At 40.8% G+C, this 27,458-nt stretch overlaps 1 protein-coding gene across 1 annotated transcript in view; it reads left to right on the top strand.

Moving 5' to 3' along the window:
- Positions 1–1,059: 1,059 nt before the first annotated feature.
- The window catches only part of PSD3 (pleckstrin and Sec7 domain containing 3), a 608,877-nt gene continuing 582,478 nt past the window's right edge, over positions 1,060–27,458 (top strand). Inside the window, exon 1 of the mRNA XM_027865166.1 lies at positions 1,060–1,884. Within this exon, the coding sequence (XP_027720967.1) occupies positions 1,060–1,884 (825 nt within the window). The remainder of the gene's footprint in view (positions 1,885–27,458) is intronic.

Raw genomic sequence — 27,458 nt, 5'->3', positions numbered from 1 at the left:
CCTGCAACTACCTTAGAAATGGATGTTGATTGAAATCTTTCCTGGGTTTAGTTGACTAGAGCTGTATATTTAATACTTTTCTTCCGCAGAGAACTTGAAAATGGGCAGGTAATTACATATAAGGAAGACAGATCCTTTTTAAAAAAAAAAATGTGTCAACCAATAAATGAGAGTATCTTAGGGAGCCAAATACCAATCTCATGTGTGATGAATAGTTTGTATTATGATATTATGGTAAAATAATAACAAGCTTAGAGTCTAGATGGCACAGGAAATAGACTGCTAGACTTGGAGTCAGCAACGTAAGTTCAAATTCAGCCTTGGACTTGCCAGCTGTGTGATCTGGAAAAATCATTTAATCTCTGCCTCAGTTCCCTCATCTGTAAAATGGGGATGAATAATAATAGCACCCATCTCCCAGGGTGTTTGTGAGGGCAAAATGAAATAATATTTGTAAAGTATTTTGCAAACCTTAAAGTGCTATATAAATTATTTTTGTTATTATTATTATTTCATTTTAAAAAATCAATCCAGATAGACAGATTTTGCTTGGCCTAAATTACTTCTAGAGAAGGAGAGACCACTCCCCTGTGAGCATAGACTGAAAGCTGAAAGAGATTATTTACTCCAACCTCGTCTTTTTGCTGATAAGGAAACTGAGGTCCCGAGAGGAGGAGGGATTTACCCAAGAGTGGCAGAGCTAAGATTCAAACCCAGGTCCTCCAATTCTATACCATTTACTCTTCTCATTACACCATACCATACTTCCTTCTTCATTTCAAACACCCCTCCTAAATTTTGTATTTTGTGATAATTTACTTCTTTCCTACTTTTCTGTGAAGTGACTACAGTAAGTGAAGTGTCAGGCTCCCAGATCCAGCCCTGTGATTTTCTGATGAAAGCTAACTCTCTTGGCTGTGTTTCTTTCAGGTTGACAGTGGAGTGGCCCGGCTGAACCCAGAGAGCTCCTGGCTTAGGTTTCCCCAGATGTTTGCATCCTTGGTCACTGTGCTCTGATCCCGGTCCCCAGCAAGGACCAGCCCTACCCCCTTGGAGGAAATGGCTAAGCAGTCTCAGCAGCAGCAGATGAAAACTTCCTTCCTCTTCATCCAGCTGCAACCCTCCCCTGGCCGAACTCCCGCCCAGTCTCCAGCTTTCACAGCCCAAGCCACAACCACAGCCTCAGCAGCTGCCCAGAGGGGAGCAGTGAAGGAACATGGTTCCCTAAATCCCAGGACAGAGCCCTCAGCAAGCCAAGACCTCTGGTTCAAAGGAGGGGTGGTAGAGACTCCCTCGTGGTGGCTGCCAAATGAGGACTATGGGACAGACCGGGCAGCTGCATTCAGCTGCTTTTTGCTGAAGGAGGAGGAGGAAGAGGAGGAAAAAGCCAAAGATTCAGTCCTAAGGAAGGGTTGCGTGTCTCATTTCTTGCAACACCAGGCTCTGCCTCCTCAGCAATCTGGGCAGCCACAGGCATGGCCGTGTAGCTTTCCTAGTCCGGCTCTCGGGATGAGCAATGGGACCGGTGGCTCTTTCACAAACTGTTCTATCATTTCGGCTCCCCAAGCCCCGTGGAGCATGGATCACCAACCCAGGGCTGCGTTGGGGCCCTCAGTACTCCAGGCAGCTCTGCCGGCTACTTGTAGCAGGACTACAAAGGCAACACAGTGGAGTGTGGATGTTGCTGGAATGCCCTTCACACATCCAGGGCAGCTTCAGGAGGTTCCAGCTAGAAGCCGAGGCTGCTGTCTGATGGACTCAAGGAGTGGTGAAAGAGGAGCCAGTATCCCTGTGTTGGCCACCAGAGCGGAGCAATATAGATACTGCCCCCGGGTGCAGACCAGCAGCGTTTACTGGGCACCACCAGCTGCCCCACGGCTTAAGGTAAGAACTCCTGAAAGCCTCTGTAGCCCAGTCCTTCAGAATACTGAAGAGCCATCCCAGAGACCTGAGCTGGGAGAGGATAGATTGTGGGATCGTAGATTTAGAGATGGAAGGAACGTTAGGAACCATTAAGTCCAGCACACTCATTTTACAGACAAAGAAACAGAGGCCTAGAAAGAATAAGGGAATATGCAAAGTCATACAGCTTGTAAATCTAAAGTAGGATTTGAACTCAGGTCTTCATTACTCCAAACATAATGCTTTATCCAAAGGTCAGATGTTCCTACACGAAAGACATGCCAAGCATCTCTTCCCCTCTGTCATAACTCTCTCTTTAGCTATGGTCATATCTACACCTGTGTGTTAACATAGGTCAGTACTGTACCTGGAGTACCTTCCAATCTTCTCTTGGGATAGGACTAGGGCAAGCCATGACTCAGCCTGGAGGTAGGAACCAATCAGAGATGACACCATGGAGTGGTAAGGAGGTTCCAGAATCTGAAGCCTGCTCCTGTTATATTTCATAAGTCTGTCACTACTGAGCTTCTGGCTTCCTAAGCATGGTAATCTCTGCCACAAATTCCTCCACAATCCAGTGACTCTGATCTCCTGGCTATTCCTCGCTAAACAACCTCTACCTCCTGACTCCAGACATCTCTGGCTGTTCCTCCCGTAGCTGGAATGCTCCCCCTCATCATCTCTGCCTCCTGGCTTCCCTGACTTCCTTCAAGTCCCAGCTAAAATCCCACCTTCTACAGGAAACCTTTCCCAAACCCTCTTAATTCTAGTGCCCTCCCTTTGCTGATTATCTGCAATTTAGTCTGCATATGGCTTATTTGTACAGAGTTGTTTGCATGTTGTCTCTCCCATCAGAATGTGAGCTTCTTGAGGGCAGGGACTGTCTTTTGCCTTTCTTTGTATCCTGAGCGATTAGCACAGTGCCTGGCATATAGTAAGCACTTGGTTAATTTTTGTCAACTGGCTGACTAACTAGCTGTATGACTTTGGATAACTATTTTGATGATAATTCATTTTGATATCACACTTTACAATTTACCTTCTCTAGGTCATAGGTACTCCTTACCTGCAAAATGAGGGTAGAGTGGACCAAAACCTGTTCTTCCTTTAAGATTTTATAGTCTTGCCTCCTAACTCATTTTTAAGCATCTCTTTGTCCATATCTCCTACCCATCACCTTCAATTCCTTCCATGCCTAACCCCTATATTCCAATGTCCTCCTCTAACTCTGAGACTATATATCTCAGGTAAAGACCTGATCAATCCTGAATCGGATGAAGCAAAGGAAAGATGAGACTTCCTAATGCTATGGAAATACCATTATTCTATTTGTTTATATGTATATGTGGGAGAGGGATGGGAGAGTGGATGTGTTTGAGGTTGTAACTGAAGTATATGGGAAACTGATGTCACAGGATCCCTTGGGGAAATTGCAGGAGAAAGGATAAACTGTGCTCTGCTAGGAGCAGGAAGTAGGCTTGGCTTGGTCAGCAGTTTTGCCTAGTTCAGACCTCACTGCTGATTTACCTTCTACTTTCTCCTCCTAGATGCTTCTTTTCTGGTAGAGTAGGTTGCTTGTATTTATATGGTTGAATGAATGGGAACCCCAATCTTGTTTCTAAAGACAGCCTTGACACTTACTAGCTGTGTGATCCTGGGCAAGTCACTTAACCCCAATTGCCTAAAAAAAACAAAACAAAACAAAACAAAAAAACAATAAGGACAACCTTAAGGGGGAAAAAAAGAAACATTTTAGAGTTTCCCCCTTGAGAAATAACTCACATTCCATCCCGGTTGCTGGATCTCTCATTTCCTACAGGGATTTTGGACAAATTGTATATTAACTAGGACAGAGAAGAACTGGTGAGGAGCAGTGGTAGGGGCAGACCCAGTGGTGATTTGTATACTTGGAAACTATTCTAGTGACTGAGAATTCCTCTCTTCCCTTCCTCACCTCTCTTTCTCCCCATTTTCCAACAAAAATCCTCAGAACTACTGTTCTTTCTCCTTTCCTTTTTTCCGTCCTGAGTTTGGCTAGGTAGATAGAGTATCTTAGGGAGTCAATACCGATCACATATCGTATCTAACTCTTCATGACGCCATTTGGGATTTTCTTGGCAAAGATACTAAAGTGACTTGCCATTTCCTTCCCCAGCTCATTTTATAGATGAGGAAACTGAGGCAAACAGGATTAAGTGACTTGCCCAGGGTCACACAGCTAGTAAGTGTCTGAGGTCAGATTTGAACTCAGGAAGATGTGTCTTTGCTCTATCCACCGTGTCACCTAGCTGTCCCATGTACATAGTACATACAGTAAAGTATCTATTTATTTATCTATCTATCTATTCCCTGATTCTAACTTTCATCTCTTCTCTTTTTATAAGACATGACCACTGAACCAATGCCTTATGTATGCATGGAAAACCCAGAATGGTGGTGTAGCTATTTAAGAAGTTCACTCAAAATAAATGGATAAGTTAAAAACATGGCTAAAGGAGGTGCATTTATTTTGAGTGAACTTCTTAAATAGCTATCCCACCCCTGGTCTGGATTGGAGAATTCTAGATACTTTACTTTTACACCATGCTAAATGCTGAATATACATATATATGTGATATATAAGCAAATAAGATAGTCCATGCCTTCAAAGAGCTTATGCTTTAGTGAGGGAAGACAACCTATTAAAGGGAGCTAGAAGGGGTAAGGCTAGTGTGGAGGAGTATGTGTGTGTGTGTGTGTGTGTGTGTGTGTGTGTGTGTGTGTGTGTGTGTGTGTGTGTGTGTTGGAGACACTCGGCATCAGGCTTACAAGCTAGAACAAGAAGCTGGCTAGAATGAGAGGGCCAGTCACACCACTTCTGACCTGGTTTCATTGAAAGCCCCCTACTTGTCCTGTGGGGTTATGGGAAAGAAAGAGGGATTACAGTGGAACATGGATTATTAACCTCTGCGTATGTATCATGGACTCCTTTGGCAGTCTGGTGAAGCCTATGGATGGATGGCCCCTTCTCAGAATAATTGAAAAAATGCTAAATGTCAGTTAAAGGTTAGTGAAAATAAAGATGTAATTTTTTCCCGTCCAAGTTTATAGGACTCCCTGAAATCTATCCATCAACTCCTTGGGAGTCCATGAACCAAAAATTAAGAACCCCTGGAATAGAGGAAATGACAGCAATAGTAGTCCCTTGGCCTTGCTGCCGAGGTATTGTGACTGGCACTAGGTAGGTGTTTCTGCTCTCACACATCTACAAGCTTCCTTGCTTCCCCTAACTCATAAAAAGAATACTTGATTGGGAGTTGGAGACCTGGGTTCTAGTCTCAGCCCTGCCACAGATTTGGCTATATGACCTTTTCATATTTCACTTCCACTGCCTGGGCCTCAGTTTCTTTCTTTGCACAATGAAGAGGTTGGGCTGGATGATCCCTAAGGTAATTTCTAGCCTTTTCTTGGTTTGTTTCCTAGGCTTTGTGTCTCCTACCTCACTGCCACCCATCCCCACTATCCCCCAAGCCCATAATCATTTGGAATGTTGGAGGGCTTAGCAAAATTGCCAGAGAAGTGCTTTTCATCCGCCCAACCTTTGGTACATATTCTGTTAGGCACACAGTGTTATGAGCAAGTTGGGGAAGCAACTTATTGAGACAGGAACTAGTGGATACAGTGAACCACAGTTCATTACCCTGCCCTACAGACTGGGGAGATTAATTTAGGAGCATGATATGCTCTTCTTATTTCATTGTTTTGGAGTTTAGATACATGACTCATAGCAAAATGATAGAAAGGTTGGTGCTTAGAAACTTCTGGTTATGTGTGTAATGAATGAGTGGTGAAGTGCACGATTACCACAGAAGGAATCTCCAAGGGCCTTGCTCTTTAGAATTCATGATGGGTGGTATTTGTTAAGTCACGAATAACCATGAGCAAGAGCATTATTATAGGACAGACAACCCCTGTTCCTGACCCTTTAAGTAATGTGGGACTGACTTCCCCCATGGCAATTTTCTAAGTAGAAAAGTTTGAATCTCACACACCAAAGCTCTGCCTCTCTATGGGCGCCATTATCCAAAATGGTTGATTTTCTGCCTCTTTGTGAGAAAAGCATGGGTAGGAAAGTAAAAACCAGTGATCCACTTCCCTTTGAGGGGCCTAAAGGGCGAATGCAGTGAATGGAGTCCCTATTCCCTTCAGTCATTTTGTGGCAGGGTCCTGGGTGGGTGCTTCTTTCAGGCACAGTTAGGTATTTCCTCATGGCTTGGGGACACAGTGGGCACACTTCTGGGTGTATTTCCTGGGTGATGGTTGGAGAAGGGCTGGGGAAAAGTAGTGGAATTCTGCTTAATAACCTAACATTGCCTAAGTTTAGCCAGTTTGCATTCTGGTGGTAGCCCAACCCAGGCTTTAGAGAACCGTAGAATTCCAGCTTTCCAGAATTCCAGAATTCTAGTGACACGCCATTATAACTTTCTGGATGTTACTCATTTGTTGTTGTTTAGTTGCTTTTCAGTTGTGCCCTACTCTTTGTGACCCCTTTGGGAATTTTCTTGGCAAAGATACTGGAATAGTTTGCCATTTCCTTCTCCAGCTCATTTTATAGATGAGGAAACTGAGGCAGACAGAGTTAAGTGATTTGCCCAGTGTCACCCAACTAGTACGTGTCTGAGGCCAGATTTGAACTCAGGAAGAGAAAACATCCTGATTCCAGGCTAGGCACTCTATCCACTATGCCACCTAGCTGGCTGCCCAGTTTAGTCAGTTCGGATTAGTCTACATATGAAAAGAGCGTGGAACTAGGGGTCAGAAGACTTGTGGGCTAATCTCAACTCTGGCCACTTACTAGCCATGTGACCTTGAGTAAATTATTTAACTTTTCTGAACCTCACTTTCCACATCTGCAAAAAATGTGGTAAAAACTTCCCTGTCTACCCCATGGAGTTATTAAACTCAATTCAATTGAACAAATACTCAACTCTTAATATCCTATGTGATGTAGAATCACTAAGAGATGGTCCTGCTCTCATGGAGTTTACCATCTTGTTGGGTAGATAAGACATACACACAAATAACAATAATATACCTTAGAATGAGACAAAGGAATAAAAAAGGTACAAAATGTTCTAAGTAATAGGAAGGAAAAATCATTTTCCAATAAAAATGTCAGAGAAGGCTTCATGGAGGGGTGGCACCTGAGCTGGATTACACATCCATGAGATGGGAAAGGGCGCACCGGACAGGGGTAACTTTGTGAGCAAATGTACGGAGGTAGGAAACCATACTGTTTGGCGAACAGAAAGGAGACCTGTTGTTGTAGTGATAAAATATACATTAAAGTTCTTTGTAAACTGTAAAGCTCTGTGTGCACACATATGAGGGGTTGTGTTGTTGCCGCTGTTGATGATGATGGTGAAAATCCATGCTTTCAGTCTAGCTGACCTTCCATGTCATTGCTCCCATGTCCTGCTGACTCTATGAAAAGGAAAAAGGAATTACTGTACTTTGGCTCTGGCTCTGAGCCAGAAATGTGAAAACCTGAAAAGCCAAAGAGATTCATTTTTTAAATGTCAAAAATCTTCCCAAAGACTTTTCTGGCTTTCCCCTATAAAATTAGAGGAAAAAAAAAAAAGCATCATTTTCCCTGAATCATCTGGGCCTTCATATGTCTAAATGTACCAAGCATGGAGTTTTTATGAACAAGCTAAGTTATGTATAATACATCTTTGTTCCTAAACCAACAGAGTGGCATTACTTACATTTTGTGTTTTCCTAACCCTCCCTTCCCAACTCACCTTAAAAAAATAACCCAGCAACCTCAAGTGGCCTCCTTCTCACAGGCCAGTGTTTTTTCCCTCAAAATTGGACTTTTCTGTTCTTGTTACCTTGTACTTACCCCTGTTTTGTCCAAATTTCTGCTGGTATGACATGACTAGCTACCTCTGCAAGCTTTTATTCCACCTTCCAGGGAGTTGACAAAGGAAAATGGCGGTAGGGAGGTGAATGTAAACAGAACTAATAAAAATTCAGGAGGACCCAATGACAACACTTCTGGTCTGCCCAGTAGTGCAGTAGGCTAGAGAACCTGAATTCTAGTACAGAAGCCGTTTTGGGCTCACCAGGTAACCCTAGACAAGTTTTGGTTGTATGGGCCTTCTTGTGATATTCTTAAAAATAAAGTCACTTCAGTGATCTGTGACTTCACAAGTGTGAGTACTCCCTCCACCAATGCAGGTTGCAGCCCCTTTTATTCCTTTGCAGATGGTCTGTGCGACTATCTATGGCTACAAAGTTTGCTGTTGCAAGGCTAAGTGTGGAGTCTCTCCAAACTTAGCTAGATTGGTCTCAGGTGAAAGACGTATCATTTGTCAGCGCCCTCAGGCCTTTCCAGCCCAGTAGGACCTGCCATACTTCATTGGTAGAGCCTTTGAGATGTCAGGGTCACCTCTACACTATGGTGAGGAATGAAGACTAGGACACAAGTGTAGGCAGTGCCTGGCATGAGAGGTATGAAAAGTATGTCTAGCTCCTTAGAAAAAAGACATTTGTAGCGGACAGAGCAATGACCTGGGACTCAGGAGACATGGGCAGTTAGCCCTGGCCCTGCTGAGTCTGTCTCTTCATTCCTCTGAAACTCATTTTTCTCATCATAAATACAGCTCAGAGGTAGCAGGGCAGGCCAGAGTTCTTGGTTCAGCTAGGAAGACCAATATTTGAATCCTACTTTTGACATTTACCCAACACCAGCACTGTCATTTTATAGATGAGTCCTAGAGAGGTTAAAAGGCCTGCTTATAGTTATACAACTGAGCCATTTCTGCTGGCAGGATTCAAACCTAGGTGTCTCGACTTCAAGTCCAGGGCTGTATCATTCTAGGACATTTGTTCGATTATATCTATGAGTCTAAGGTCTTTTCCAACTTGAAAATTGTGTTATATGGCACATAATGTAGGAGCTTAATAAATGTTTGATTGAGAGTTTAATAAAGGTGAAATGTTTTAAAAACTAATTAGATTATTACAGTGACATTTGATAGAAATTATCTTCAAGGAAGAAGGGAAGCATCAGAATGGTCTCATGGTCATACTGAGTCACCTTTCCAAGGCTATTAAAGTCAGTGTTGTCTCTGTCATGGGGATGCCATTTAGGGTCTCCTAGTATCAAACTTTAAAGAATTCCCTAAGGGGCAGCTAGGTGATGCAGCGATAGAGCACCGGCCCTGGTCAGGAGAACCTGAGTTCAAATGTGGCCTCGGGCCAAATACTTGACACTTACTAGCTGTGTGACCCTGGGCAAGTCACTTAACCCCAATTGCCTAAAAAAAAAAAAAAAATGAATTCCATATATCCATTGGGACTCCAGGGCTGTGAAACCAGTGTTATATTGGACCCTAGGAACAGAACTCCATGGATGGACATTCCTTCGCTGACCTGATTTCTAGTTGAATGAAACTGTTCTGAGAACTGATTGTTGACCCTGTAGCCTACTTAATTTATTTCATCTAGGTAAGTACTTTATTACCTAAGAGGTTGTTTGTCTTTCTGTGTTCTCTTGTTGGGATCAATTTTGTTTAATGCATATAAGGTTGCTTTTACATCAAACCTCATCTGCACACTTTTGAATTTTTAAAAGGAAACTAGAGCCAAAGAAAATATCCACAAATACACATAGAGTAATTGTAAAAGGAGTAGGCGTTTAAATAAAAGTGTCATGAAGAATTTTTTATAACAGGTTGAGAAAACAGTCTTAATTTGCTCTTGAAAGTATTTTTGCCCTCTTAATCTCGACACAGATGTCTTGATTTACTGCTTGAATAAATAAAAACTAAGCAACTAAATGGTATGCTGGATAGAGCCAATGGACTGGGAATCAGGAAAACTCATCTTCATGAGTTCAGATCTGGCCTCAGACACTTACTAGCTGTATGACCCTGCGCAAGTCACTTCACCCTGTTTGCCTCAGTTTCCTTATCTGTAAATTGAGATGGCGAAAGAAATGGCAAACCACTTCAGTTTTTTTGACAAAAAAAACCCCGAAGTAGGGTCACAAAGAGTTGGTCATGACTGAAAAATGACTCAACAACTACAAAAGACAGCATAATGATCTCCACATGGCTCCATCCTATCATTTCTCCCCAAATCCCACCATTCTCCTTCTGTTCCCCACTATGTCATACTTTGCCCTATCCTTCCATCAAAAAGATGTTGCCACCACCCAGTGATTGTTAAACTTTTTATGTCTCCAGCCTCGTCCTTGGAATGACAGTTGGCTTTTACATCAGAGGTGAAATATGAGAGAGTGGTATTATAAACATAAAGAAGGACATTGGACTGGAAGTCAGGAGACCTGGGTTCTCATTCTGACTCTGCCAGGAAGTCCCTTTGTGACCTTGGGCAAATTATTTCCCCTCTCTATGCTTCAGTTTTCTCAACTGTTAAATAAGAGTTTTAGACTTGATGACTTCTAGGGGTCCATCCAGGACTAATGTTTCATGATTCCATTAGTTTGTCCCAATCCATTTATATCTATAGTTACAAAAATGCCTCCAAATACCACTTGGCATTAAGAAACCTAACTTTCTAGCAGGATTTTTACTACCTTTAAGGGAATGATTTAAAATTAAATATAACCCACTTTTCAGAACAGGAAGTCAGGAATTTTCTCTCTTTGAAAAGTGAGGCATAGACAAAAACCTTAATAATTCCTGTACTATCGAGGTCTGGGTACGAGTTTTAAAATCTTTAAGAACAAATTCTGGCTGGGCAGGGTGGCACATGCCTGTAGTATTTGCTGCTGGAAAGACTAAAGCTGGTGGATCACTTGAGCTTAGGAGTTCTGAGCAGCAGTAAGGCCTATCAGATATCTGTGCTAAGTCTTGTACCAGTATGGTAAACTCAGCAGTAGGGGGCCACCGAGATGCCTGAGGAGGGTCCGGTCAGAAAAACAAGACTAGGTTAAAGCTTTCCTACTGACTAGCGTTGGAATCAAGCCCAAGAGAAGTCACTGCACTTCCAGAGAAGGAAGAAGCAGAAGAGAAGCAGAAACAGCAGCAATAATGACAACCAACAACTTCTGGTAATATTTATCCAAGTTTTCAATTCAGAAAGTCCAAAATTTACAAAGAAGGGTAGCATAGCCAATCGGTTAGATCTCTGCCTTTCGATGCTACGAGGGAAAGAATTTACTTCTTGTTTGTGTACATGCAAAAATATACATTATTTTCACCCCAATCAACAATTCATTTGTATAAAATTATGATGGTGGAGTGGGAAATTAGTATTGAGGGGATGTTTTTAGCCCCTTGAAGTTTAGCTAGGAGTAAAAAATCAAGCAATTTCCATCACTCTTCTCAATTTGGTTTCTTACCTGCCTCTCTGAATAAGATACTTTTATTATGCAATGTATGAATAGCAAACTGATAGCTGTACAAAGTTTCTGCCAGCATTTCTGAAAGGTGTCAGAGGGACAGGTTAAAGAAATCAAAGGGTGTCAAATGGACTGGAGGAAGAAGCTGTTTTTTGTTTTCTTTTTTCTCTTGAAAGTGATGTTATAATATTCTCAGGATTAGGAAAGCAGTTTTTAATTCAGGCTACAGGGAGGTATTTATTAATGCTCCATATAATTAAATGCTACCTGAAAATCAAATCATCATCTTTGGAGAAGAATTTGGCTATAGAGGGATGAAGTTTCATTTCTCAGAAGGTTTTTTTCCTAGCGAGTATAAAAATAAACAAAGAAACAGAATTCACTCAGATATAGGTTCTCAGGCAGATATTTGGTTATATAGCATGGCTATATATCCTATATTTGGGTTATATATCCTTTCAGCTTCCTTTCGACCTTCTGGGGCTTTTTATAGTTTTCAATGTTATGTACCTGTAGAGGGCTGAATTTCACCATGTTTAAGAACAAGGTAGAGCTAAGACAGGCACCACTGCCTTGGACCACTTCTGGGTTCTGTTGAGTTTGCTGTACTTAAAAATCAGCATCAGCAGAACTATTTGAAAAGGTAGAGAAAAAGAAAAGATAGGACTTGCATATAGTTAGCATTGTCTGGCAGTTGCAACTCGGCATTTTTAAAATCAGTTTATAAAGTAATCAGCAGCTCCTGACTTTTTTTGGCTGCCCTCCTCATTGTGCATATTTCCTGTGATTATATTTAGTCAACTTATTTGGAATGCAACTCTCATTTTTCAGGACTTAGTATTGGTGTGGGATTTGTCATTAACCCCATAGTTGCTAAATCCAACAAGCAGATCATTTATTGAGGAGTCCCTGCGGTATTGTTCAAGCATTCATTCTCTGTCACATTTCTAGAGCCCGTGCTATCTTCATAGGATTTGTCTGTTATGCCTGAGAAGTGGTCATAACTACTATGAGGACTGAATGAATCAATGAATCAATGAATCAATGAATGAAAAAGCATTTATTAAGCACTCAATGCACTGTGCTAAGCACTGGAGATACAAATAGAAAAGTAAAGTTCAAGGAACTAAAATCCTGATAAGGGAAAGATATATATGTGTGTGTGTGTATATATATATATATATATATATATACATATAAAGTATGAACTGCAAGTCACATGGAAAGACCCAGTGGTCCTTAAGGTTCAATGGCAAAGTAGATGGTAATGCATCTTCTTTCATTTTGTTTCCATTAATAAAAATCATCGTGATTGATAATGTTGAACCATTTGACAATGCTAAGGACTTTGGTATGGAGTGCTCTCCATAGAGTGGAGCCCATGGCTTGTCTCTCTGTCATCCCTCACTTTCCCTACACAACCAGCTGTTCATCTTGTCTGTTTGTCCATTTCTTCCATGATATTCTTTACTCTGTTTTCCTTCCTAGTTGCTGGGGTCTTGTGTCTGCTGCTTATCATCCCCCCTTCCCATTGTCTGCCCTCACTATCAGACTATCAGTTTTCCCCTCTCTCTTCTGTTACTGGATCTGCCTCTGGTATACTCCCTCTCTAGCCCTTCGCCTCTTTCGCCACCACTAGATATAAATCATTTCTAATTTGCTGCTTCTGATCTGATGTGAGCTGGGGAAAATGGATTGCTAACTTTGTTACGCTTGCGTGCAGAGTCAGAATAAAAGGCTGTGTACAGGGTACAGGGCCTGAAGGGTTCTCCTCTCTGGAAAACACGCGGACTCTGGGACATCTCTTTTGGCTTCCTGCCTGGTTCTCAGCCATATTCTGGATCGTTGAGGTTGACTAGATAAATGTCTCTCCCTATTAGAAGATGAATTCTCTGAGAATAATGACTATCATAACTACCCGTTTCCCCAGTGCTTAGCCCATAATATGCTTTTTCATTCATTCATAAATGAACCTGGATAAATGGGACGTTATTATACCTCCCCCATTTTACAGATAAAGAAATTGAACCCAGCGTATTTAAGTGGCTACTCTAATGTTATCTGGTGATTCAGTGATAGGATTGAAATTTGTATACCTATTTCCTGCTTCCTAATAGAGTTAGTCATATGTTACTTCACTCCTGGGTTCAAATTCTGTTTCTGTCATTTACTCTCTGTGTGACTCTGATCAAATCAATTTAACTTCCCTGAGCCTCAGTTTCCCTATCTGTAAAATGAGAGGATTGGACTAGATGATCTCTGTGATGCCTTCCAGCTTTCGGTCTATGATTCTATGATGCTAATTTTCCCAAATAACAAAGAATCTCTCAATTATCACTAAGGGTGTCTAAAATCAAAACTCCCAAAGCCTTTTCCAAAGTCCCATTACTTTACAGAGATAATGACGTATATGTCTTATATGACGACATATATGTATGTAATGTACACATATGTATAGGATATATATAATATGATATAGAACGGGGCAGGGAACCTGTGGCCTTGAGGCCACATGCAGCCTTCTAGGTCCTCAGGTGCAGCCTTTTGACTGAGTCCAAGTTTTACAGAACAAATCTTTTTATTAAGGGGATTTGTTTAGTGAAGTGTAGATTCAGTCAAAGGGCCACACTTGAGGACCTTGAGGGCCACATGTGACCTCAAGGCCGCAGGTTCCACCCCTGAAGAATGTTATGTGTCATATACACACATACACACACACACACACTCACACACACACACACACACACACCTCTCACCCCTAGGCCATGTAGGTATGCAATAAATACTTGTTGACCGACTGATTCATTTGGTCTAGCTAAACTACACCTTCTTTTAGGATTCTGAGTTTTTGTTGTGAATTTCATCACTTTCTCCTGGACACACTCTTTTCACATTCCTAAATCACTAAGTATGGGGAAGCACATCCCGCGACTCAGAGCTCATCACTGACCTGACTGTTTAGCTGCAGAGAGTAGTGGTTTGTAAAATGTCATTATCTCCAACCAGGGGTCAAGCCAACGTAGAATGGAATACTAAATTGTTTTGTAGTTCGTGAATTTCACATGATGTTGTTATTCCAAAAACGTGTTCTTTCTTGGGTGACTTGGGTTGATTTTTTTTTTTTTAAAGGATTGGAAAGCAGCAGTAGCCAAAGGATTACTATAATACTTCTCATTGGCTGAGACTGGCTACCTTGTTTTTTTAGATCCACTCTTTAGATAGTCTTTCTGACTAGTGCCCCCAGATGCCTACCTTTAATCCAGAATCAGTTCATATGCCAATATCATAGCAGGGTGTTCTTGACTTTTGAATGAGAAAATAAGTTGTTTTATTCAGCTTATCAAAGCTCATTTTTACTCTTCTTATACTATTTTATTTTTTATTATGAATTAATTTATTTTTAGTTTTCAATGATCACTTCCATAAGCTTTTGAGTTTTAAATTTTTCTTCCCCTCTCTCCCCACCTTCCTCCCCAAGACGGCTCACAGTCTGATATACGCTATACATATACATTCCTACCAAACATATTTTCACATTAGTCATGTTGTAAGGAGGAATTAGAACCAATAGGAGGAACCACCAGAAAGAGGAAACAAAACCAAACAGAAGAAAAAAGAAGAGCAAGTAGTTCTCATACTATTTTAGATAGACTTTTCCCCCTCTTTTCTCATTGCTAACTTTTCAGTATGTAAACTCTTTCCTTTTCTTCTCCCTCTTTTTTTCTTTTTCTATTGTGAAGACTAATCGTGGTTGCTATTTGTTTTTCTCTGTGCTTTCAAGTTTCTTTGTCCAGTGCCCTGAGCCCTTTGAAGGAAAGGCATTGTGTAAATCCTATCAGGAATTATTTATGAAAACTGGATACACAGATTGCAGCTTTGATGAGTTGCAGGTCACTTTATCTCATTGTCAAATGGTTTTATTTAATGCTGTGACCTGGTGCTGCTATAGTACAAAGCAAGTTTTAAAAGATGTGGCAACTCCTACCTTTGTGAGATTGAAATATAATAAGTTTTATTGATGCTTTTTGTCTGTCACAGTCACTTCAGGCCATACCTTCCCTGCCTTCAGAAATGAGCAAAAACACAACTCATACAGTGTGCGACATCCTACCTCTGTCCCCCACTTCTCAGCCAAGAGGAGAGAGGTATTTTTCATCATTGTTTCTCTAGGACTAAGACTGGTAGTTACCATTCCTCAGAGTTTGGCTTCCTTTTTGATGTTGCTCCTATTTATACGATTGTATAAATTTTACTACAGGCAGCTGGGTGGTGTAGGGGATACAGCACAACCCCTGGAGTTGGGAGGACCAGAGTTCAAATTTGACCTCAAACACTTACTAGATGTGTGACCCTGAGCAAGTCACTGAACCCTCTTTGCCGTTGTTTCCTCATCTGTAAAATGAGCTGGAGAAAGAAATGGTAAAACCACTCCAGTTATCTTTGCCAAGAAGCCCCCAAATGGGGTCACGAAGAGTCGAACACAACTGTAACAACTCAACAATAACAATATATTTTACTATTATAGTCCTTATTCATAACCTTCTTATGGTTCTCATTACACTTTTCATCAGTTCATACAAATCTTCCGATATTTTTCCAAACTGACAAGGTTGAACTCTAATATAGGCAAAGTCAAAGATGAAGAGACATTGGAAAACATTAGACAAATGAGCAAAAATTAGTAAAATAAAAGATTGAATGAACAAGTAAAATGATTGTTATACAAGCAAATCTATTAGAATTGGTATGTTATGGCAGAATGAGAGTTGAATCTAGAGTCACAATCTGACACTCATTGGCTCTGTGACCTTGGGCAAGTCCCTTCACTTTATTAATTACATTTTCATTACTTCCCTCCCTTAGTATTTGGGAGGAAAGTGCTTTGTGTAACTCAAAATACCTTATAATTCCAAGATAAGCATGAATTAATAGTATTAACTGACAGCACTTTAAAGTTCACCAAACACTTTACATACATTATCTCACTGGAGTTTCACAACAGTCTCTAGGGTACATGTTATAGGTATGATTTTCCCCATTTTAAGTATAAGGAAACTTAGACTCAGAGAGGTTACAACTGGCCTATAGTCACACAGTTATTAAATACTTGTTAGAGGCAGCATTTGAGCTGAGGTCTACCTGATTCCAGGGCCAGACCTCTGTCCACTACACCATAAAGCTGATCTTAAGGTCAGAAAAAAGTGGGGAGTAAAGAGACATGTGGAAGGGTTGGGGAAGAAGAGACAATTGCTCTTCCATCCGTCAGAGAAGCATCCTAAGATTTAAAAAGTAAAGGAAATTTTAAAATTTTGTTTGTTCCTTTCATTTTAAAAATTTTATTATTAATTTATTTTTTGGTGATATATACCAAAAAAAGAAAACATTTCCATATGCAGTGTAGAACAGAAGCAGAATATATGTGGACCCACAAATCTCTGTTATGTACAGTTTGCTTTTAACATAAATTTCTATGTAAAATTTAATGTTACTTTCAAAGCTATCCTGTTTGTGTTTCCTTCTGAACTTTCTTCAGTTCTCTTCTGTGCTTCAAAAAATGCTTCAGTGAACCTCTTTTATTTCTTTTCTTCCTTTTTAGTAATACTATAGCTAGTTCCTCTCTCTTTGCTGAGCCCTTCCATCCTCCTAAGCATCCCTTTGATTTTACAAAGCAGCTAACTAAGGCCCACAGAAGTTAAATAATTAATCCAAGGTTGACCAGGTGGTGCATAGCAGGGCCATTTCCTTGGAAGAGTTAGATTTTAGGAGTCATTTGAATTAGGAAAAAGGAAAGCTTGTGAGCTAATGGAACCCTGGCATATAATATAATTAATATAATATGATATAGCATAATGTAATGCAATATATGGTATGATATAATGTGATATGGTTTGATATGATATGATATGATATAGTATGATATGATATGATGGCAGCTGGGTAGTACAGTGGGTAGAGGACTAGATATGGAATCACCAAAACCGAGTTCAGATCCAGCCTCAGATATTTACTAACTGTGTGACTGTGGATAGGTCATTAACCCTTCTCTGCTTCAGGTTTCCCATATGTAAAATGAGGATAATCATAACACCTACCTTGCTACCCCAGCGTTGTTGTGAGGATGAGATATTTGTGAAGCACTTTGCAAGCTTTAAGCTTTGCAAGCATTTAATAATAATGCTAGCTATCATAATAATAATAATTGTGATTATTATTATTATAAAGAGCACTTGAGGTTTTTTCTTAACCCTTTCTTGAGGTTATATGTCACACAAGACCCTCTCTCCCCTGATGGTGATTTTTCACTGGCCATCCATCCCTCATGTCTGGAATGCTCTCTTACCTTCACTGGCTTCCTTCAGGAATCAGCCCAGAGTCAGCTAAGTGATGTAGTGGATAGAGCTCCATCCTTGGAGTTAAGAATACCTGAGTTCAAATCTGGCCTCAGACACTTAACACTCACTAGCTGTGTGACCCTGGGCAAGTCACTTAACCCCAACTGCCTAACCAAAAAAAAACCACAACTCAAATCCCACCTTACGCAAGAGGTCTCCCCATATTATTGTCTTTTCATCAGCTCTGTATGTATCTCATATGAAAACACAAGAATTAAAAGGAATTAGAAGAGGCTTCCTTTAGATGGTGGGATTTAGTTGCGACTTAAAAAAAGCAAGTGAGGTCAGTAGTCAGAGCTGAGGAGGGAGAGAATTCCAGGCATGAGGCAGAGCCAGGGAAAATGCCCAGAGCCAAGGGATGGAGTGTCTTGTTCATGGAACAGTCAGGAGGGCAGTGTCACTGGCCTGAAGAATACATGTTGGGAAATAAGGTGGAAGAAGACTGGAAAGGTGGGAGAGGGTTAGCTTTTGAAGGTCATTGGTTTTAGCATCAGGGGACCAAGGTTCAGATCCAAGCTCTGATGCTTACCACCCACTGCGGCCTCAGGCAGATTACCTAACCTAACTGTTCTAAACCTCAATTTTCTCATCTGTAAAATGAATGGGTTAGATTAGGTAACTTTTAAGGTGTTGCCCAGTCCCAAGTCAAGGATCCTATGACCCTGGGTAAGTCACTGAGGCTCTCTGAAACTCAAATGTACTCATCTGTAAGATTGGACTGATAATACCTGTAATGTTTACCACACAGGATTGTTGTATGCATTAAATGAGATAATATATGTAAAGAGCTTTAAAAACTTTAAAGTGCTCTATAAATGCCAGTTATTTTTACTATCGCCAGCTAAGCAACTTGCGGGAACTGCTTCATTCAGCTTTTATAGCTGAATGTGGTGGATCCCACAACCTGGGCAAGATTTATAGTTCATGTTAAACCCAATAGTTCCCTTGTGCAATTCTTTGAAGCTACAAATGAAAATGAATGGTCTTCTATAGGCTTGTTGTAAAGATTTCCTGATATTTGCATGCAAACTACTGGAAGTAAATAACCATGGTACCCTATCTCACTTTGTGTTAACCTTCTTGTCTCTGTTGATTTATTTATAACTTACCAAATGGGGTCATCTCACAAAAGTTATCAAGAAGTTGTTGGAAGCTTACAAATTTATTTGGATTTATGATCTCTTTCTATCACAGTTATCTGCAACAAGGAAACTGAAGCCAAGGAATATTATAGGAGTTGTTTTTGTTGTTGTTATTCAGTCATTTTCAGTTGAGTCTGACTCTCTGTGACCCCATTTGGGGTTTTCTTGGCAAAGATACTGGAGTGGTTTGCCATTTCCTTCTCCAAGAATGGGAATAGAGTGAGAAGAACATATCCCATAGTGACTGCCTACCTTCCTACCCCAAATCTAGTCAAATGTCACTTCTTAGAGCACCAGGAAATGTTGACCAATGTATATGACATTGTATAACCACAAAGACACATTAACAATTTGAGCAGGCATCCGCCGATTGAGCTAGTAGATATACCATCATCTCAAGACTTAAAGCCCTCTTCTTTTTTTTAATTTTATTTATTTTATTTTTTTCCCCTCTTCTTCTCTTGTGCACAATTCCTATTTTGGAGATGTTTGAGAGGTAGGTCAGGAGGATCAGAGAAAATATCTTCTTTCAAAGACCTCCATTTTCTAAAGTCTTCTGCTTTATGCCACTGACCTGAGATTTTAATTCTCTTTTTCCCTTTCACCAAGTATGAAGATAAAGTATGGGCCTCTTCCAAATCAGTGCAATTGTAGATGCAGATGATGATTAAGAGCAGTTAACCATCCTCAAGGTCAAGCTTTTACCTAAGGGTGAGGGAGAAGGGTCTGGTCAAAAGAGTAACCCAAATGTTCTGTTGGGCCAAGCAAAAGAATTCATCAAGACTATGTATGCAGAATGAGACACATTCTTGAACATGGCTAACTAAGGTGGGAATTTGTTTCTTTTTCCTTTTTTTAGGCAGGGGAGAAGGACTAGAGGTGGCAGGGAAGGAAAATAAATGCTTATCAATTTTAAAAATAATTTTAATTATTTTTTTGTGAGGCAATCAGGATTAAGTGACTTGCCTAGGGTCACATAGCTAGTAAGTGTCTGAGGTCAGATTTGAACTCAGGTCCTCCTAACTCCAGAGCTGGTGCTCTATCTACTGCACCACCTAGCTGTCCCTAAAACATAAACATTTTTTAAAAGAGTTCACCAACGTAAATGGATCCTCTGGACTAGACAGAGGGCAGATCAGTGCTTCACAGCAGACAGAAGGTCAGAGAATACTATGAAAGACCAGCAGAAGGGGGATGGTGGATGAGTTCATCTCACCTAATATCTCTGATAGAGTTCATATTGCTGGGTTTGTTGTTGTTGGGGTTTTTTTTTTTCTTCAATGATGGCAGCACGTGAGCCAGATCATACCCCTCCTTGTCCATTCTACACTGTCATGGGCCTAGACAATTATAAAAACCATTTAGTTTTTCAGTTTTTTTTTTTTTTAAGTTTAAAAGCTTTTGAACTTAATACCTATTTTTGTCTACATTCTTTTCTTTATTTTCCCATTCAGACAGCAAACCCTCCTCAGGGCTTTGACAGCTGTGTCAGACCCCCATTGTTGGTTTCTGAAAGTCTAGCAATTAGGGAACAGGAAGTTAAAGAGTTTGAAGGTAAAGAGAACCAAGATCCTTCTTTTCCCCTTTATCTTCATCAAGTAAAAACCCTAAATGTCTACTTCCCTTCACTAGCATCACTAATTTTCCTATTTGACAGTTTCATGGAGAGGGAGATATTTATAGCCAGCTGTCTAGATAAGGGAATAGACAGACTGTAGGAACAATTGGGCACCTCCAACTGATAAATTTCAGAGGGTTGCCTTCAATAACCATAGTGGACGCAAGGTTGGCCAAGATGGATGGAAAAGAGTCATCCTGAAGAAAGTGCCATGATACTCTGTGGGGACTGTTTGTGCTATCTTCGTCTACTCTGACTGTGGTTTACTTTTAGTTTATGGGTAATAATGATAGCTGACATATATATATATATATATATATATATATATATATGTATATACATATTCTTTTAAGGTTTGCAAAGCACTTTACAAATATCATCTCATTTTATCTGAAGGTATCTGGTTCCCGAATCCCCTTCCTTGAGTTCTGTCACTTGTTGCTAGCCAGAGATGGGTCTGGCTCAGACTGCAGCCCATGAGATTACTGTTCTGTCTTTTAGACCTACTCTTCCCTTGGAAGGCACATGCTTGCTTGGGGGATGTCTCATAAATGACCCGGGCATGTTGAGTCACTGAACAAAGTGTTCTGACCTCAGACTCTGACTCCATGGTGATGCTGATGATGATGATGATGATGATGACGATGATGGCCCTATCTCACCCAGACTGGAAGTACAGTGGCTACTCATGGACCCAACATAACCTATTGGTTTGGACCCTTTGACTTATTCCACTTCTGACCTGGGCCAGTTTATCCCTCCCTAGGCAGCCTGATGGCCCTCTATTCCCAGGAGGTCACCATATTGGTGGAGGTTTTTGAGCAGATATCCTATTGGCTTTTAGCCCTACAACAGCTCAGAAATTCCAAACTCAAGCAACCTATCTTTCTCAGCCTCCCCTAAAGCAGATACCATTGGTGTACACCACTTTGTCTGACTCTAGGGGCTTTTTTGGTTACTATTTTTGGTTACTATTTACTATGGAGTAATTCTGGAGGGTTTTAGTACCTGTTTCACTAAAAGTGAACAGGTACTGTTTGGTTTCTGGAGTTGGACTAGATAACTTTCAGCTCTAATAGTCTGTGACTTTGTAAAATCAAGCAATAGATATGAAAACTGTTTGATAAATATAAAGTAGTGTGCAAACATTTATTATTATATGCAAATATGGGAAGGACTTATAATTTCCTATAATTCCCGCTTTGAACAGGGGAGGGAAAAGAATAGGCATTTATATAGCACCCGCTGTGTGCCAGGCACTGATACTTTATAAATATCTCCTTTGATCCCCACAGTAACCCTGAGAGGTAGGTGCTGTTATTATCTCCATTTTACAGATGAGGAAAATGAGTCAGACAGTGGTTAAATGACTTTGTTCAGGGTCACATAGCTAGTAAGTGTCCAAGGTTAAATTTGAAATCAGGTCTTCCCTAAAGTCAGGAGGACCTGAGTTCAAATGTGGCCTCAGACACTTACTAGGTCTGTGATCCTGGGCAAGTCACAACCCTGATTGCCTCCAAAAATAAAATAATTCAATTTTAAAAAAAGAAAAAAGAAATCAGGTCTTCCTGACTCCAGGCCCATTACTCCATCTTACTGCCTTAGCTGCCACCATCTATCTAGCTGGTGGAAAATTATTTCTACCAATGTAGAATACAACCTATTTATGTCTTAGTAAAGAAGGTCCAAAGTAGAGCAATTGAAAGTATTCTGGATTAGGAGTTGAAGTCAGTCAGTTAACAAGCATTTCTTAAGCACCTGCTATGTGCCCAGCACAGTGCTAAGCATGGCTAAACAAACAAAGAAAGGCAAAAATGGAGCTCACTGTCTAACAGGGTTTATTAGCTATTAACTAAAATAAGCCACAGTCAGGGTAAGTCAAGGTAGCACAGTCATCTCATTCTTTACTCAGAAAACTGCTTTCTGCATTGCTCAGCTCACCAAGGACGAGGTAGTCCTTCTCACCAAGACCATCCCCTCTACTTGGGCTCTCAATCCCACCCCTTTCAGGCTCCTCCAAGAGCTTGCCCCTATAATTGTCAGCACAAGCTTGATTGTGTCACTTCCCGGCTCAAGAAACGTTAGCAGCTCTCCACTGCCTCCAGGATAAAATAGAAATTCCCCTCTGTGCCATGGCCTTTGAAGTCCTGTTTAAGCTCCCCTACCGTTCCACTACCCTGCCCCTCCCCCATTGACTCCATGTTCTAGCCCAACTGACCTATTTACCATTACTCAGCATTCCCTCTGTTCCTATCACTTTGCCCAGAATGTCCTCCAATGCCTCAAATATTCTTCCCCCGTCATCACTGGAAAATGAGCTAGAGAAGGAAATGGTAAACCGCTCCTTTGCCAAGAAAACCCCAAATGAGGTCACTAAGAATGGGACACAACTGAAAGGACTTATTGCTGTCTCTTGACAGTGTCCCTTTAAAGGTCAGCTCAAGTACATGAGGCCTATCCTATACTTGGCCCAGTTTCTAGTGTCCTCCCCCTCAAAATTACTTTCTACTAACTTTGTATATAATTTGTGTTCATTTATTTCTTTATGTGTTGCTTATTCCCAGAGAGTATAAGCTTTTTGAGAGTAATTCCTTCAACTGAGTTTTATCCTTGCAGTCTAGTACCTAGCCAAGTGCTTAACACGTAGCAGATACTTAATAAAGGCTTTTTGAATTAAATTGAATGGAATGGAATTGAGATGTTTTATAGCCTGTTCCCTTCTACTGTATTGCACTGTACTACTTTGCCCTTTGGATTTTCTTACCTTCATTTCTTTGGAGGCTATGATGTTCCATAGCCATCCTCACTAGAAAAAGACCTAGTAAGCTCTAATTAATGAGAAAAAATGACCAACCAGGAAGTCCATTCCATGGGCATTCATTTAATTAAGGTTTTAAAAATGAATTGCATTGTAGGAACTAGGTCATTTTCCTTACCCAAATATAGACATACATTTTTGTTTTGGGGGCCGTTAAAATTACTAGAACTTTTGGCCTTGACTTCAGAGAACCTGTCTGAATAATTCTTTCCCCAAATATTAAGTAGTTCTTCTGTTCTCTTGCCTGTTTGTTTAATCGAAGCCAAGTTTTCTGGCTTGAATGTCTCATAAGTACCTTCTTAGGAATGTCATTGACACAAATCACTTCATACTTTCTGGGCTAACAAAATGCTTTTGAAATATTTTGCAATTTTAGTTGAATTAAATACAATTCAGCTTAATTTAACAAACATTTGTTAAACACCTATGTGCAGAGTTTTTTGGTGACACCCAGAAAATCATTTAATCTTTGTTTGCTTAGGACAACTCCCAAAGATCCATCTATGACGTCAGAGCAAAGTAATGTAAAAATCATTTTTAGCTTTCAGGCAGTACAAATATATAGGCCAACGGCTAACTTTTGTCCTCTGGATCCTGTAGTTTGCTGACCCCTGCCATTGACTACCCTGAATCTGCCTTGGTGAAGAAAGCTTTCACACCATGTGCTTCTTAGAATGACAAAGTCTCAGAACCTTCAGAAATTTGCATGTTTGCTACTGGGCACCTGGGATACAAAACAAACAAAAAACTCTTCCCTCAAGGAGTTCACATATGATATGTACTAAAATGACCATAATACAAGTCAGAAGGTATTAGGTGTACAGAAGAAGCCAGAGAAGGACAAACACTCACAGAGGGAGGAATTACTTTTAGCCATTTCAGTTCTATCTGATGAAGAGAGCAAATAGAGTCAGGAGAAGACAGGATGACAGCGCAGCTGGAGTGTAGAACGTACAAAGAGGAGGGGCAAAGAAATGGACCTGGAAAGGGAAAGGTTGAAACCAATTTGAAGAGAGCCTTTAATGATAGGGTGGTATTTTATTCAGTGTTGTTCAGTCATGTCTGACTCTTATGACTCCATTTGGGGTTTTCTTGGCAAAGATACTGGAGTGGTTTGACACTTCCTTCTCCAGCTCACTTTATAGATGAGGAAACTCAGGCAAATAGGGTTAAGTGACTTGCCCAAGATCACAGAGCTAGTAAGTGTCTGAGGCTGGATTTGAACGCATGATGAGTCTTCCTGACTCCAGGCCCAGTGCTCTATTAGTAATTATTATTATTGATAAGAATTGGAAGTTCATTTTGGATGGCTTTTAGTGCTTTTGTGGATGTGGATAGTTCTGATCAGATGAGCATAATTATCTGTAAATGTATTCACTGCATCCAGGGCCATGTCCAGTCATCCTGATCTATATCTTGCCACTGGACCCAGATGGCTCTGGATGGGGAAAGTGAAGCTGGTGACTTTGTACAGCTCTCCCTCACTTAAATCCAATTCATTTGCATGTCATGGCACCACCTCCTTGATGTCATGGTCCTCTTCGAGAATGAAGAACAAGCAACATCTCCACAAGGACATATGCATTATATGCATATATTTTCTATGCTAGTTTAAGAGCACTGTAGTTTCATGTTTGTACACATACCCTGGCAAAGACTGCAATCCCTCCCTGTCACAGTATTTGTTCAAGAGTCACTAAAGCTAAAAATCTTCATTCTTGGAAGAGTCAGTGTGGTGTAGGCTAGAAAGATGGCCTTGGAGTCAGGAAGGGGTAGGTTCAAATCTCACACCTGACATTTACTACCTGTGTTGATCATGGACAAATTAATTCATCTCTGTCAGTGAAACAAGCAGAATAATGTGTGAACCTATTTCATAGGGTTGTTGTACCTGTGTCAAAGTCAGTACCTGTAGCTTTTTCACTTTAGCATTCATCTGCTAGAGCTTTTGCTCTGTTGACGTAGTTTTCAGGAACCTAGAGCTACTTCTCGGCCACCATGACTAGAATTTCCATGGAAGATAGATGTTATTTCCATGTAATTGTTGATTGGTTGGTTGTTTACTATTCAAAATTCATTATGGTAAGAGCTACTGTTTTGTTTGTTCTGGGAGTGGGGCAAGGGGAAACCATTAGCCATCCCTTCAGAACTCTGTGGGGATGGGGTCCTAGCTCCAGGACTAGATTCTTCTTCCTTTCCCTTTGGCCCCACTCCTGCATTCTCTCTTTCCCCTATTCTTTGGCTTCCCCACTCAGGCTCCCACATACTGGGCAATAGTTTCAGATCATGTCGACTGGTCCTGTAAAGGGACAAGATCCTGTTGGGCGTCCTTGCCACCTGAAGGATCAAGGACCTGGTCTAAAGGGGAACTGATGGCAGACATTTCACCTGAACTCCTGTTATACTCCAGGGAATGCTAACTTGGCTGACTGGTTGCTGTGGAGACTTTGTAGGAAAAAAGAGAATGGTGGTATTTATTTTATTTTTATTTATCCTTTTTAATTGATTCTTTTAATCTCTTCTCAGGAAAGTTTTTTTTATTGTGTTTTATGATCTGCAAGTGCCTCAATGCATTTTAACCCTCAAGCCTAGAGCATTGGTCACACCTAGCTTAAGCCTGGCTCAAAATACAAAATTTTTATCACAGCTGACATTTATTGAACTCTATTTTTAAGTGCTTTCCATAGGTTATCTCTTTGATCATCAGAACAACCCTGTGAGGTAGGTTGTAGACCATCAACCACTATTATCCCCATTTTATACATTAAGAAGAAATTGAGGTTCTAAAAGATTGCCCCTCCATTACCCATAATTACACAGCTAGTAAGTATTCTGAAACAAGATTCAAACCCTGGTCTCCCAACTCAAAGTCCAGCATTCAATTTACATCAGATTTTAAGGACACAGAAATGTTGAATACATCAGTGAACAATATTTTTTGAGCATCTACTTGGTTTCCATCAATGTGGTAAGTCTTACTTATTTAAGACAGGGTGCTAATCAGAGAGAATTTTCACAATAGTTAAGCATTCATTGACTTGGTGCAAAGTATATCAATAATAAAACATTTTTATAGTACTATAAAGGCTCCAATGCTCTTTCTTCACAACTACACTGTAAAGGAAGTGGTACAGGCATTACTGTCCCCATTTTATTGATGAGTAAAGCTGAGGCTCGGAGAGATTGTGAGTCACCTAAGGTTGCACAGCTAGTAAATATCAGAGCCAAGGCTTGGATGAATCCAAGTGACCTGACTCCAAGGTCATTGTTGTTGCAGGAGAGAAGAATCATCGGGAGGAGGTGGATGGGGTTGAGGAAATCAGGGAAGGGGAGAAGGAGGAAGAGGAAGGAAAAAGAAGGAAAGAGGAAAGAGGAGGGAGAAGGAAGGGAAGGGGAAAGAGGGAGAAGGGAGAAGGAAGGAAAAGGGAGGAGGGAGAAAGGAAAAGGGAGGAGAGAAGGAGGAAAAAGGGAGGAGGGGGAGAGGGAGGAGAGAAGACTTGAGCTAGGTTTTGAAGGTTGGGTAGGATTTGGATTGGTAGAAAGGAGGTGGGGGTGGGGCATTCTAATCTGAATGGACAGCCTAAGAAGTCACAGAAATAATGAAAATATGTTTTCGTGGTTGCTGTTCTATTCTGCATTCAGTACCATCAGCAAACAAGATAATGTACCTTGCCTTTTCCACTGCCGACTCAGGTATTTGCAAACTTAACATATCTGAAATAATATGTGAGGAATAGAGAAGTTTTGCTATTGGCTGGCTGTGAGTTTTGGCTTGTTGCAAATAACTGATTTCATGAATATAAACCATGTCCTGGGTTATTTCCTGAAATAGTCAAGAATGGGGATCATGGACAACCAAATAATTTGGGGGTGGAGGGGTTTCGGTAAAAGGAATATTCAATCACGATATTGTTTCATTTTAAAATGTCTGTAGCTCTACAGAAAAATGAGAGGGGGAAAAACAGGGGAAAGAGGAAAGCCCATGAGCCCTGGTGGAAGCTGGCACTAGGGTTGGGTGCACACAGTGTGCCAGGGCTCACAAGAGACCCTGGTTTATGAATGTGGCCCAGTGTATTTTGTGCCCGATTGAAAGGGGCTGAAGAAAGGCCCAGTCAGAGTTAGGTAGAAGCCAGGAGAATGCGACAAGGAGGCTGTTGTGACCTTGCCAGCAAGATGCCCAGATAACTGGGGGGGAGAGAGAGAGAGAGAGAGAGAGAGAGAGAGAGAGAGA

This window comes from Vombatus ursinus, unplaced genomic scaffold, assembly GCF_900497805.2.
Source record: "Vombatus ursinus unplaced genomic scaffold, bare-nosed wombat genome assembly UNPS02014778.1, whole genome shotgun sequence".
NCBI lineage: Eukaryota > Metazoa > Chordata > Mammalia > Diprotodontia > Vombatidae > Vombatus > Vombatus ursinus.
This window is presented reverse-complemented; position numbering and strand designations above follow the sequence as displayed.